Source organism: Gadus morhua, chromosome 18, assembly GCF_902167405.1.
Source record: "Gadus morhua chromosome 18, gadMor3.0, whole genome shotgun sequence".
Taxonomy (NCBI): Eukaryota; Metazoa; Chordata; class Actinopteri; order Gadiformes; family Gadidae; genus Gadus; species Gadus morhua.
Window position 1 is genome coordinate 5,476,783 of NC_044065.1, and position 12,823 is coordinate 5,489,605.

Below are 12,823 nucleotides of genomic sequence, written 5' to 3' on the forward strand. Positions count from 1 at the left end.
GGGGGGGGTGCTGAGCCCACCCCTGAGCAGAGGTATGCTGCTTGGCCCATCGGCCCCCAGGGGCCCGGAGCCCCAGGAGCAGCTATACGTTACAGGACGGAGCCAGGCAGCGGGTTGGCCCACGGCTCATATTCGTAGGAGCCCGGAGGCCCCAGCCCTCAGGCAGAGGGGCCCCTGAGCGTTTACATTCTCATGGCGGAGGTGGGAGACTCGTGGAGCCTCGCGGGGACTTCAAACAGATTGACTATGCATTGAAGTGTGTGGTTTTTTGGGGAATAAGGGCCGACTTTATGATATTATTTGATGACTTCCTTTGTAATCAATCAGCGATATGATTGGCTCTCCTACCTTAATTGCATTATAATAGCGTTTTTTTCAAAGGCACTCAGTGTTTTACGTGCGTGTGTGTGTTGGTAGGGGGGGGGGGGGGGGTGGTGCCTCATACCAATACTTGTTGATGAAGTATCAGGAATTTGGTGAACATTAAAGGGTTATTAAATGCGGGCCCTTTGTGGGCGAAAGGCTTCACAGTCAGGGGTGAGAAAGTACAACAAGGGCAGTGATGAGTGTTTCTGTGAGAACCCCGCTCGATATGACAGCTCACCCTCATTGTTTAATCCACGGCGCTGCGACAAAAGAGCAGGAATATGGCTGGAGTGACAAAAACTTTTTCCCAGATCCTAATATTTTCATCAGAGCGCAGGGGGGGTCCGCGTCTCCTGCCAGCACCCATTGTAGCCCAGCCGGGGCCACAAGGTCCGCTGTTGTCCATTATTTATTGTGCCGGATTTCAGGCAACGAAACGCCTGACTGGGTTTAATTATCAACCAATTAAGAGGAGTTATTTCATCTTTTCAAACACTTTGATTTTAATGCGCGCTCCGTTTATAATACGTGCACCGAGCATGTCGTTCAATCACACGAATGAGTGTGAGGGCTTTGCGGTTATCTTTGGGACACTGGTCGAATGTTAATGGGAAGGTTAGGTGATCATGGGATGGCTGGTTTCTGCACGGCATGCTGTGCGCTTCTCGTGTGAATTGGAGGCTTTTGCAAAATGCGTTTTGTGTTGACAGAAACACCCCTAAACACACACACACACGCACACGCCTCTGACCGCGCGTTTCCCATCGTCAGGTGTGGAAACGCATCGACAGGGGGAACGTATTTCGGGGGTTACTTTGAACTAGGTCGGACAAAAGTGGGCCTTTATCGAATGGTGGCATTCGATATAGGGCTTATTGGCCTGCAGGTCGGTTGTTGTTGTTTTTTTAACGTCCATGGGTTCAAATAGTGTGAAAGTCAGCAAGTCCAGTTTTATTAAAACAGATCTGCAACGCTCAATTAGGAAAGAGATCATTAATATCCACCACATTTTACTGGAGGACGTCGGTCGCATGGTGGAAACGAATTAAAAAAACCTCACTGATTTGTTAACGTTGAACAGAAGGCCAATACATAAATACAAAATTAATGAAAAAAATGATCCACAAAAGTTATTTGTTTTTTACATGAATACGTTTATTCAAATATCAACTTTAAATAAAAACACAGAACACAATTTTAAAATACATGTTTCAAGGGTTATTCTTAGGAAAATAATTTCTGTACACAGGCTTTTACTGCCCTCTTCTTAAGGTATTTATCGCACAATTATCCACACGCCTGGGTTTGGATAAACCGAAGCGAACGAAATGTCTTTGGAACCAAACGGGACTTCCCGCTAACAGGTAGAAAAATAGATATTTAAATATACAGGGTCTGGGGGCCTCCGCAGGACCAGGCTCGACTTCCGTCCATATCTGCGCCTGCAATGATTCTGCGGATGATTGGGTCAGCATCCACCGCTCAACAGACCCGGGACTCAGCGGGACTCAACAGACCCGGGACTGAGCAAAGACCCAGGACGCCGTACACCCAGGAAGCGGCAGAGACCCAGGACGAAGCACAGACTGAGGACAGGACGCAGCAGACCACATAGCCTACTGACAAATACGCGCTTATATGTGGATGTTACCCAACCAATCCGTGGGGTTTCCGAGCATTACACGCAGGCCTGTTCCGACACGAGTCAGAGTCTAGACCTCCGTCCCTTCCCGCGAGTATAGACCAGATAGAGTACAGCCCTCCGTCCCTTCCCGCGAGTATAGACCAGATAGAGTCTAGACCTCCGTCCCTTCCCGCGAGTAGACCAGATGGTTCACGCTGAAGTGGTTCCCGAGGCCCGCCGTGGCCTGCGCCATCGGCGCGTAATAGTTCATCCGGTTGGAGGCGCCGTGCGTGTGGTCAGAGTTCAGCACTGGGGAGCCCAGGGTGGGCGAGTACGAGCCGAGGCCGGACGTCTGCGACCCCATGTCCCCAAGGTGGCCCGACCCAAAGTCCCTCATGCTGCCCCTGATGGCGCCGCTGAGGTGGTTGTTGCTGCCGCTGCCCGTGAGCACCGAGGTCATGTTGGACACGAAGCTGTTGAAGCAGGGGCTGTGGTCCAGAGACGGGGACGGAGAGGACTTGGACTCCTGGGAGCTGGGGGAGTCCTGCAGGCTGGGCGGAGAGGAGGAGGAGCTGAGGAGGCTGGAGGTGTCCGAGACGGAGATCTTCAGCACCGCGTCCTCCTCCGACTTCACCGCAGCGGCTGCGTTCTCTCCGCTCGCGTCGTTCCTCCTCTTCCTCTTCCTCCTGAAGTTCCCGTTGTCGAACATCTTCTCACAGTTGGGATCAAGAGTCCAGTAATTTCCTTTGCCTTTAAAAACAAATGAATGACAGCGAACGTTAGTAATTATTCCATCGCGTCACCTTTTGGGTCATGAACAGTGGGAACATTGGGAATAGATTATAGGCCTATATATAGATTATACTGTTCAAATCAGTGCATGAACACTGGGAACACTAGAAAAAGATTATAGATTATAGATTCTGGTGTTCAACTCGGTGCATGAACAGTAGGAACACTGCAGATTATAGATTGTACTGTTTTAAGACGTACCGGGGTCATCCTCGTCGCGCGCCACCTTCTTGAAGCAGTCGTTGAGTGACAGGTTGTGTCTGATCGAGTTCTGCCAGCCCGCCTTGCTCTTCTTGTAGAACGGGAAGTTCTCCGCCACGTACTGGTAGATCTGACTCAGGGTCAGCTTCTTCTCCTGCGCGTTCTGGATGGCCATGGCGATGAGCGCCGAGTAGGAGTAGGGCGGCCGCACCATCCGGAACAGCTCCTGCTGGCTGGACACCGACAGCCAGCCCAGGTCCGCCCCTCCGAAGCTGGTGGGAGGCGGCGGGAGGAACGGCCGCTGGCCGGCGCCGTGGTACCCGGGCTGGAGGTAGGACGAGGCGGCCCCGGGGCCCCCGGACAGGTAGGGGGAGGCCGGAGTGATGCCGGACCCGTTGAGCCACAGGTAGGGGTTGGAGGCCGGCGCGCTGTAGTCCCCAAGCCCGTAACCGCCGGGCGGGTGGTGCGCCGGGGGCCTCTGGGCGGCGTGGTGGTGATGGTGGTGGTGGTGGAGGTTCTGGTGGTGGAGGTTCTGCTGGTACATGCCCAGGTTGTCACAGTACACGGCCATGTCCAGGAGCTCCTGTGCGCTGTGCTGCTGCTGGATAGGGGGGCTGCTCGGCCGCGGGTTCGATGGCTGATGTCCAAACGTGCTGTTCATAGTCCTGATCAGCGATGCGTCACGACGTCAGGCATGGACGAGTGGAGAGGTGATCCCCAGAAGTAGACTTCCTGCGTTGCTGTTGCTGCTGTGGGACTCGTGATCCCTGAGGGAGGAGTATTTATGGAGCACGGCCCAGCCCTCTCTACAGGTAGCCCGCTGGGACGGAGCCCACTCCTAGGGGGAGGGCGGGTCCCACCCTTTCAGCCCGGTGGACTGTCTGCTCTGGAGATCTGCCTTTCAATGAGCCACACCGAAACCGCGTCCTGGCTGAGCGCTCATCTGAGGTTCTTCTGAAGAGTTCAGATATTTAGTCAAGAATGACGAAAGTAATTGAGTCACACTAAACGTATTTAGTCACGACTAAATAACCCCCCCGAAAATATAAAAAATATCGAAATCAAAACGAAAATAAATAAATAGGGCTGTTAAATTAAAAAGAAAATAGGAACTTTAATTAACGGATTTTGAGCATTAACTTCAAAAACTTGCTTAACCTTCTTGAAGTTTTGCTTAAGATTCCACCGTGCATTAAGGCCCTATATAACCTCCATCATCATATTATTATTACTATGTTTGGTAAAAGGCTTCTGACGGAACGAAACCACCGCTGGCCTCTGACACTGCTATTAGTGAGGCCTTGAGTGAGGAGCAACGCACCGCTGGGCCCACTGGCTTTATGGTAAGAGTCAGGAGAAATGAGTCGATATATCACATTATATAAGGATAAATAATGACGACATCCTGTTGCCTCTGTGCCGTCGACCCGGGCTGGGCTCTGGGTCAACGCCCTGAAAAAGAGGAGGCTGGATGGGTCTCTCTGGTCTCCCTCCTCCTCTTCCTCCTCTCTCTAGTCTCCCTCCTCTCCCTCCTCCTCTCTCCAGTCTCCCTCCTCTCCTTCCTCCTCTTCCTCTCTCTCTACCTCACCTCCCTCCTCTCTCTAGTCTCCGTCCTCTCTCTAGTCTCCCTCCTCTCCTTCCTCTCTCTCTCCCGATCCCTCATCTCGCTAGTCTCCCTCCTCTCTCTAGTCTCCCTCCGCTCTCTAGTCTCCCTTCTTTCCCTCCTCTCTCTGACCTTGGTGACCTTCCTTATAGAGAATAATTTCAGCCATTCTTTTTACAATCTGGTCCATACTTTACCCTACCGCGTCTCACGGCTTTGTTCAAATATTTAAGATTTATTCAGGTCTGATGCCTAACAATAAATTGAAACCTCTTTAACTAACAGGCCCCTCTTTAATGTAAGGGCATTTGTCTAAATGATGTCTGAATAAAATCAACTTCGGACTCAATAAACCCAGCTCGAGATTTATAAATAGAACCAAACATCATAACCCTTCCATCCCCTGGTGAAAGGTGAACTGTATCTCTAAGTAATCCCAGACGCACTAGTGGTCCTAAATCCCACCTGTTGAGAGGGACTCGACCTCCGTTTACCATTCTGAGGACATCTTCTGTAAAGTGTGTGGATTCGATGGGCATAAAAAATAAAATAAAAAAAGGCTATATAAAATAAAATAAAAATAGGCTATATTACATAAAAAATCAAAATCCTGGAGAGAGAAGCGTGGGACCTGCCTAAAATAGACTATATATGCGTCTTATTGGTGGTTGTTGAAGAGTAACGTTACATTTATCGCTAATGCACAGCGCGGCAAAATGTTAAATTGAGGGTCAAATGGGGCAAATTACCCTTCTCCCATCCGTTTAACCACCGATGCTATATACGTCTGGTGCTTAAGCAAGCGGTTACATTTAATTAGTTAAGTGATAAAACTAAAAGGGCTGGGAAATTCTGCCACGAGGACTACATCCCTTTAAATCATTAATGAACGCGACCAACGTGTTGAGGGAAAAGACGCAGACGTCTTAACCCGGCTGGTTGTTGGTCCACGTCGCCCCCTAGTGGAGACTGTTGACATGTACTTTAATGGTTATTCGAAGGTACATATGTATAGCAACCCTGACCACTCGTGTGTGCGGAGTCAAGGTCAGCTGACAATGACAGCAGCGAAGGATTCATTGGCGTCTGAACTTATTTGAAGGTTAAACATAAATATGTGAACAAGTATAATAAAATAAAGCATTGAACTTTAAACCCGTGCTGCAACTACAGGCCTAATTTAGACTAAACATTTCAATACCAGGTGTCATTCCCGATAAACCGTTTCATCTTGTTCCTTATTATATACGATAGGTCCCTCGGTGTTGCATATGCATGCTGAACGTGAAAATGTTCTTCTACCTCGATTGACGGCATTAGCAAATGAAAGAAAATAGACGCGTAAACGACGAATTAGAAAAGTCAGTTGCTGAATTTGTATTCATGGCCTCGCCCACCTTGGCTTGCGACGGCCCACAGAAAGACAGTAGGCGGCCAATTGATTTTGCAGCCAGGTGACACAGAGCATCTCGGCAGGTCGGAGGTAACAGCAAGGTGCTTACATTACGGAACAAGTTCGTGCCTGTGCTATTTGTGTCGATAACAAATCAACGTTGCATCCCTTGGCCAACAAAGAAGAGTTGAGGAAGAAATGGTTGGATTGGAGTTTGGACATTCATTTATTCAGGAGTTAGGGGAGGAGTCAGGGGTTAGGGGAGGAGAGGGAGGACGTCATGTTTAAGAAACGAAACCTACGGTTCGGAGGAACAGTTACAGTAGTCACTCGACGTGCAAGCAGTTCTCTCTTTCAGGGGTAAAATCAAACAATAACTACAACAAGGTGAGTAAAATAGAACAACTTTGATAGAAGTTAAAACCTTTCTTCCCCGTATGTAATAAGACAAAAAATGGAAATGCTCAATACATAAACGTTGTTGTCTGTCTAGGAATGGCCTCTCCTACTTCCTGGTCTGAAGAGAACTTTTCATGTCCCATCTGTCTGGATGTGTTCAGCAGCCCAGTGTTTACACCATGCGGACACAACTTCTGCAGAGCCTGTATTACTAAGTTCTGGGATGAACAAGCCCAGTGCAAATGTCCAGTTTGCAACGAGCTCTTCCACGCTAGACCTGATTTGAGGGCCAATATCCTTGTATCAGAGATGGCTGCTCAGTTTAAAACGTCTGTACGAGTGAAAGAGCAGCCTTGTGTTGAATCAGGAGAAGTTCCCTGTGACGTCTGCACTGGAACCCAGCTGAAGGCCGTGAAGTCCTGCCTAATGTGTTCTACCTCTTACTGCCAAACCCACCTGGAGCCACATCAGAGAGTCGCAGGCCTGAAGAAACATCAGCTGGTCGAGCCTATGGACCATCTGGAAGAAAGGATGTGTAAGAAACATGACCGACTTCTGGAGCTCTTCTGCAGGACTGAACGGGTGTTTGTGTGTCAGTTCTGCACAGAGGGTGACCACAGATCCCATCCTGTTGTACCTCTGAAGGAGGAATATGAAGTGAAGATGGCCCAGCTGGGAAACATAGAGTCTGAAGTTCCGCAGATGATCCAGGGGAGAAAACAAAAGATTAAGGAGCTCAAAGACACAATAAAATTGAGCAAGAAAGACGCAGACAGAGAGATTGCCGATGGTTTGCAGGCCATCACTGCTCTGATGCGCTGCATTGAAAAGTGGCAGGAAGATTTCAACCAAACAGTTCAAGAGAAACTGAAATCCACAGAGAAACAAGCTGAAGACCTGATCAAAGAGCTGGGGCAGGAAATCGAGGATCTGACCAATAGAAGCTCAGAGGTGAAGCAGCTCTCGCACACTGAAGACCACCTCCACTTCCTCCAGGCCTTCAGATCCCTGAAGGATCCTCCACCCACCAGGGACTGGACCACGGTGGAGGTCCGTCCTCAGTCATACGTAGGGACCTGGAGGAGATCCCTGGATCTGCTGGAGGAGACACTGAACATGGAGATGAAGAAACTGCATGGTGCTGAACTGAAGAGGGTCCAGCAGTATGAAGTAGATGTGACTCTGGATCCTGATACAGCTCATCCCAATCTCATCCTGTCTGAGGATGGGAAACAAGTACATTATGGAGGTTTGCTGAATATTCGCCCAGACAACCCTAAGAGATTTATATATTTTCCATGTGTTCTCTCGAGGCAGAGCTTCTCAGGGAGATTTTACTTTGAGGTCCAGGTTAAAGATAAGTCTGTATGGTGTTTCGGAGTGGTCAGAGAGTCAATCAACAGAAAAACAAACATTGCATTGACCCCTAAAAATGGCTGCTGGAGGATATCATTCAACAAGGATGTGTTTGTATTTCATGATGACCCTGTTGTCCGTGTTCCTCTGAGAGCTGAGCTCCAGAAGGTGGGGGTGTATGTTGATTATGAAAAGGGTCTGCTCTCCTTCTATGATGTGGAAGCCAGGGTTCATATCTACTCTGCTACTGGCTGCACCTTCAGTGAGCCTCTCTATCCACTCCTCTATCCATTTGACTTTGATGGTAGAAAATCTTCCCTCCTGATAATCTCACCTGTTAATCAAACAGACTAACACTGATTGATATTAAACAAACAAGAACTAATGATATTTCCTGAATAATCTGCAATTTTTAGATCAGAGAACTGCATTAATGTTGTACTGTTGTCATTTACAAAGTATCGTATTCTAACGTAACGTTAGAATATTTTAGTTTCTACATGTATGGCAGTGTTTTTCAAAGTGTATTAATGTAAGGTCAGGGTTGACTTAACATGGACTAGTCTAGCATAACGATTGCTTATCAATAACCTAGCTGCTAGAGCTACTTGGCTAACAATCGATGCTGGACTTTATTTTAGTTTATTATCGTTTAACCTTTACAATATTGCAAGTTGCAAAAGTCTTTAAAATAAACATAACAAATACCTCTGAAGACATGGGTCTACCTTACCTTTTATTCAGACATTTACATCCACTGTGTGCCAGTGCCGCCTTCCAACTTCTTCAAGTGCGCGCCAAGATAAAATGAAGTGCTGAGAAAAATAACTTCTCTTCTCAGGGTAACGGCTCATCCAGGACACCAGGGTTGGGCAGTATATTCCAGTAATATAACACATTAACAACACAAAATAACACAAATTGTGTTAAAATTGTGATAACACAAAAAATGTGTAATTATTTAACACATGAAAATAATCCAGACTATTTTAAATATAGCCCATTGTAAATTATTATATTCCACTATATTCTGTAAAGTGGGTTTTCTCCGTATACTTTTTTAGATAATATTGTCAATTGTGTCAGTTATGTAGATCAACTTTAGACGATACCGTAATAATATTTACATTACTATTAGTTGTATAGGCCTAGTTGATATATTTTGGAATCATGAATAAACACCCAATTCATATTTTTTCCTTTTTCTGACCTTAATAAAAATGACGAGAAATGGAATCGTTACACTTTCAGTGGAAAATATATTTTCAGGGGAAAAGGTACATTATTTTTCTGCATATAACGTCGATCCGATTTGTTTATTAAAAAATATATATATTTGAAGAACTTTAATTTAGGTCGATTGTAAAGAACACACACTTATTCTTTCAACATTCAGGCCTATGAATTACACATAAATAAGTTAACCTTTCCCGGCAGGTGACATGGGCAGTTTGTGTCCTTCAATGAACCTCTCGGACGGGCCTGCTCTCCCTCCAGCTGGGCTGGGGGTCCCGGCTCACTCTGAGACAACGGTCATTTGAAAAGCAAGGTTAATATATTTAGGTGCTGGTAGTAGTAATACAAGTTCTACAATTACCTCTAGTGTGCTGTGGAGCATTTCTGCCATCTCAATGTATGGATTGAGCCTATATTCTGTGAACATTTCTCCAATCGTTATACGAGAGGCATTCAGCAATTATTTATTTTTTTAATTTGATAAGGAAATAATTAATGAGGAGATTCATTGCCCCGTCATGATGACTTACCATCATGACGGGGGCTCCGAGGTTGTGTACCTTCCGCAGGGCCTGGCTGTGTGTCGCTCCTGGCAGGCTTCCAGCGCGGCAGCACCGGGCGCGGTGCGGGGACCGCTGCAGGTGGAGCCTCTGCTGTCTCTGACCGGCGCGATGGAGGGAACACTCGAGGACGTGGATCGTTCACTTCATTTTAATCCACATAGGCCTGCCTAACGTAGCGCCAATATAATGCTTAATCAGGTGGATTGAGTCATCCATTCATGAATGGATGACTCAATCCACCTAATCGGTCACCAATGTCGTCACCATATGAATCCTATTTAACGGCCCGTTCCCTAGTATATCATTTGAATTTTTTCCTTAAGTGACCGTAACATAGGCCTACCTTTGTTTTCCGTTTGTACCTTGCAGAAACAACACAGACAGAATAAGCTTATTAATAATCAGAGGGAAATCGTCGAGCGATATCTCTTGTTCAGAAGGGTTTTTCAATATGTGTGCAACAGTTGACATGCAAATCTTAGATTCATAGAAAAAAAAAATCAACGTTTTATGCAGCTCATTGTGACGTCATAAGAGAGATGACCTCTCCACCGTGGCCATGGGTGTGTTCCCGTCCTGTTCTGTGTTCGTGCGTGCGTGTGTTACGGACAGTGCTGTTAGCCTATCAGAGGCGAGATGTTTGCATGTCATGAATATTCATACGTAAGAGCCAAAATCCTGTCGTTCCTCCCCGCCCACCTCCTCCACTCCGATCATAAGTGTGAAACAGGAGCACCAGAGGATTCTTTCACCAAATACGACTCACAGGGAATACATTGCTATTCCTGACCACTGCAAAATGAATGAAAAAACGATGCAGTAACACCTTTAAGAAAACTAAATTGAACTGTGATGAGTTTTACCATTTGAAAAATAAGTTCTTAAAATTAAGTCGTTTTTTTTTTAAAAAGTAGATTTTATGATATATTTAGGAATTATAAACTATTATTTATTTATTTTTAATGGAAATTTAGGTCATAATTTTGACTGGTGAGCTGTAAGTCACTTCCTAATATCAGAAGTCGGTGTGCTTGTATTATTTAGGAGTGCAGTTCCAATCCCACCCAGACGGGGGCAGCATTGCTCCAGTGTGGTTAACGGCTGGTCAGCGCTTTTTGAACCACCCTGCAAATCAACACACAGAAAATACCACAGACCGATGTCTATAATGCAATAAAAAAAAAGAATAAAAAACATTACAGCACATATTTAGATTAATAAATGGGTAATACTCGTAGCCACAAGCTAATGTAAACATACTATTGTACTAACAATCTAACGTAGGCCAAAAGCACGCATGTCTGATTGTTGTTGATTTCGTCAAATTTTACGACTGTCCGCCTGTACTTTGTGCACCCTGATGTCCTTTCTGCCCCTCTTGTCTTCTGTCATTGATCAATATGACATTTTAACCACGGTGGTTGAATTAAAATCCGAGTGGAGACAGCAAATGCAGCTTGAAAGCGACCTCCCACACATGAGCAATGGAATCATTTGATTTTATTATGTGCCTTGTGATGTGGCGTTGGTACATTTCTGCTGCGCATGTATTTTTGGAATTTTAAATGCTGCAATAAATTATGTTGACTTCTAACATGTCCAACTTTGCTGTTTAAATCCAACAGTAGTCTGAGTAATATATTGGCGGTAACCACTGTTTTTGGTTGCGAAATTGTGCCAGCTGGGCATTCCGTGGTATTTGTCCGCTGGTGACGCCACTGAGGTTATAGTAGGCCAACGATGCTCTTGGCGTGCTACGAGTACCCCTGGAGTCCTTGTTAGCTACGAGCGTTTGCACAACGTTCGTTACCAACGTTGCTTTTCGGTTAAAGGTGTGAAAACTGTTCGATGCTCGTACGACGCACTTCACGATCCACTTAGGCTAACGATGCTTTTGGGGAAACCGGGCCCAGGGCCATAAAACAAACTTGTATAACGTTATTGTAGCATATACCGACTATGTTTGTTGATCTGCTTCTTTCAAAACATATCACGACGGTATTGCAGCGCGCCGCTTAGTATTGGTGCTAGGGGCAGCAATTGCCGCGCGTAAAATGCGCCCCGCGGCGCCGGTGTGTGGTGGGCTGAAGAGAGATGGAGAGCGAGAGACGCAGAGGGAGAAGGCGAGCGAGAAACAGACATGGAGAAGGAGAAAGACAGATAGAGAGACAGATCTCTTGGCCAAGAAAGAAGAGTAGAGGAAGAAATGTGACCGAGGTCACGGGCAAGAATGATCAAAGACGTCCAGTAGGGGGCGCCAGGACTTTAAAATCACAAGGGGCGCAAAGAGTGACCGTTCTGTTGGTGAGAAATATGTGAAGTGTTCGCTGAATGGTCCTGCATGTTAATTAATGTTTACAAATGAATTTCCCCCACTGAGAACGTTCAAAACTACATCCTTGTGGACAGTTATTTTCCGCTCACAATACGTTGACAGGACACCGAAACAGCCTGCCCTGGCCATCATATCCCTTCTTTTCCGAGTAGGCTATACTAGGTTATTAACTTATCCTGGAAATGATCAATAGGATATTAAATAAATCCCAGCATCACACCAAAACGAGGTGGCTAATCAGAGCAAAACATATCTATCTGCGTCTCAATTCCACATGGTAAGAGAGCAACACAAAACAGGTTTATAATATTATGATCTTTTATTTTCTTTAAATCAAGCAGGTTACATTTCATTCGTTTTTACACAATCTGATATTTGCAAATATGCTCATGAATTACATGATTTGTAATCCTTATCGAAAAAAATCATAAAAGAATGAGGTGGTTAATGATCACTATTGGGATCAACAGTGATCAGTGATCACCCTACTAATGTGGGCATAACGTATGCAGGCAGAAAAAGAAAAGTTCCCATTAAGGTCTCATGTGAAACACCACAGGTCTGAAATACTCAGGAACACATGAAAATGGCACAAATGAATTTCACTCTCCAACCTTTTGCTAAAGAGTCGTTGACAGGCCCACAGAGAGCCTGGAGCTCATGGGCCAACATTCACACACATTCTGCTTCATGAAGAGGTCAGATTATCGTCAGACCATAGACATTACATGTAAGGACACTGAACATTTGACCGGATTACACAGACATGCAATCCAAAACAAAATGGGTAAAGATAAAGCATGTTTATTGATGCAGCAAATATATCCTCCAAAGCACTTCAAGCCCTCAAAGAATGAAACTCAAACGCAGATGAGGTAAGAGAATAAACTTTTAAATTAAAGTGGAGCAACCCAGGGACAAGTCTGGTTTGGGTTAAAGATTATGGATGGTTAAC

At 45.8% G+C, this 12,823-nt stretch overlaps 2 protein-coding genes across 2 annotated transcripts; one reads left to right on the forward strand and one right to left on the reverse strand.

Annotated features, from left to right (window-relative positions):
- Positions 1–1,556: 1,556 nt before the first annotated feature.
- LOC115530764 (forkhead box protein I1c) lies at positions 1,557–3,874 on the reverse strand. Its single transcript, XM_030339492.1, has 2 exons — positions 2,984–3,874; positions 1,557–2,740 (listed from the first exon to the last, which is right to left on the reverse strand). The coding sequence occupies exons 1-2, from the start codon at positions 3,642–3,644 to the stop codon at positions 2,163–2,165; spliced, it is 1,239 nt and encodes a 412-aa protein (XP_030195352.1). The 5' UTR covers positions 3,645–3,874; the 3' UTR covers positions 1,557–2,162.
- A 2,351-nt stretch (positions 3,875–6,225) lies between these two features.
- Positions 6,226–8,926, forward strand: LOC115530866 (E3 ubiquitin-protein ligase TRIM39-like). Its single transcript, XM_030339675.1, has 2 exons — positions 6,226–6,366; positions 6,473–8,926. Exon 2 carries the CDS (start codon positions 6,475–6,477, stop codon positions 8,086–8,088), a length of 1,614 nt encoding a protein of 537 aa, XP_030195535.1. The 5' UTR covers positions 6,226–6,366; positions 6,473–6,474; the 3' UTR covers positions 8,089–8,926.
- The last annotated feature ends 3,897 nt before the right edge of the window (positions 8,927–12,823 follow it).

Bases quoted from the DNA above. Each gene is read 5' to 3' on its own strand.
- LOC115530866 (XM_030339675.1), top strand. From the start codon at position 6,475: ATGGCCTCTCCTACTTCCTGGTCTGAAGAGAACTTTTCATGTCCCATC.
- LOC115530764 (XM_030339492.1), bottom strand. From the start codon at position 3,644: ATGAACAGCACGTTTGGACATCAGCCATCGAACCCGCGGCCGAGCAGC. The intron at 2,741-2,983 runs GTACGTCTTAAA...TTGTTTTTAAAG, and splicing joins GCGCGACGAGGATGACCCCG to GCAAAGGAAATTACTGGACT.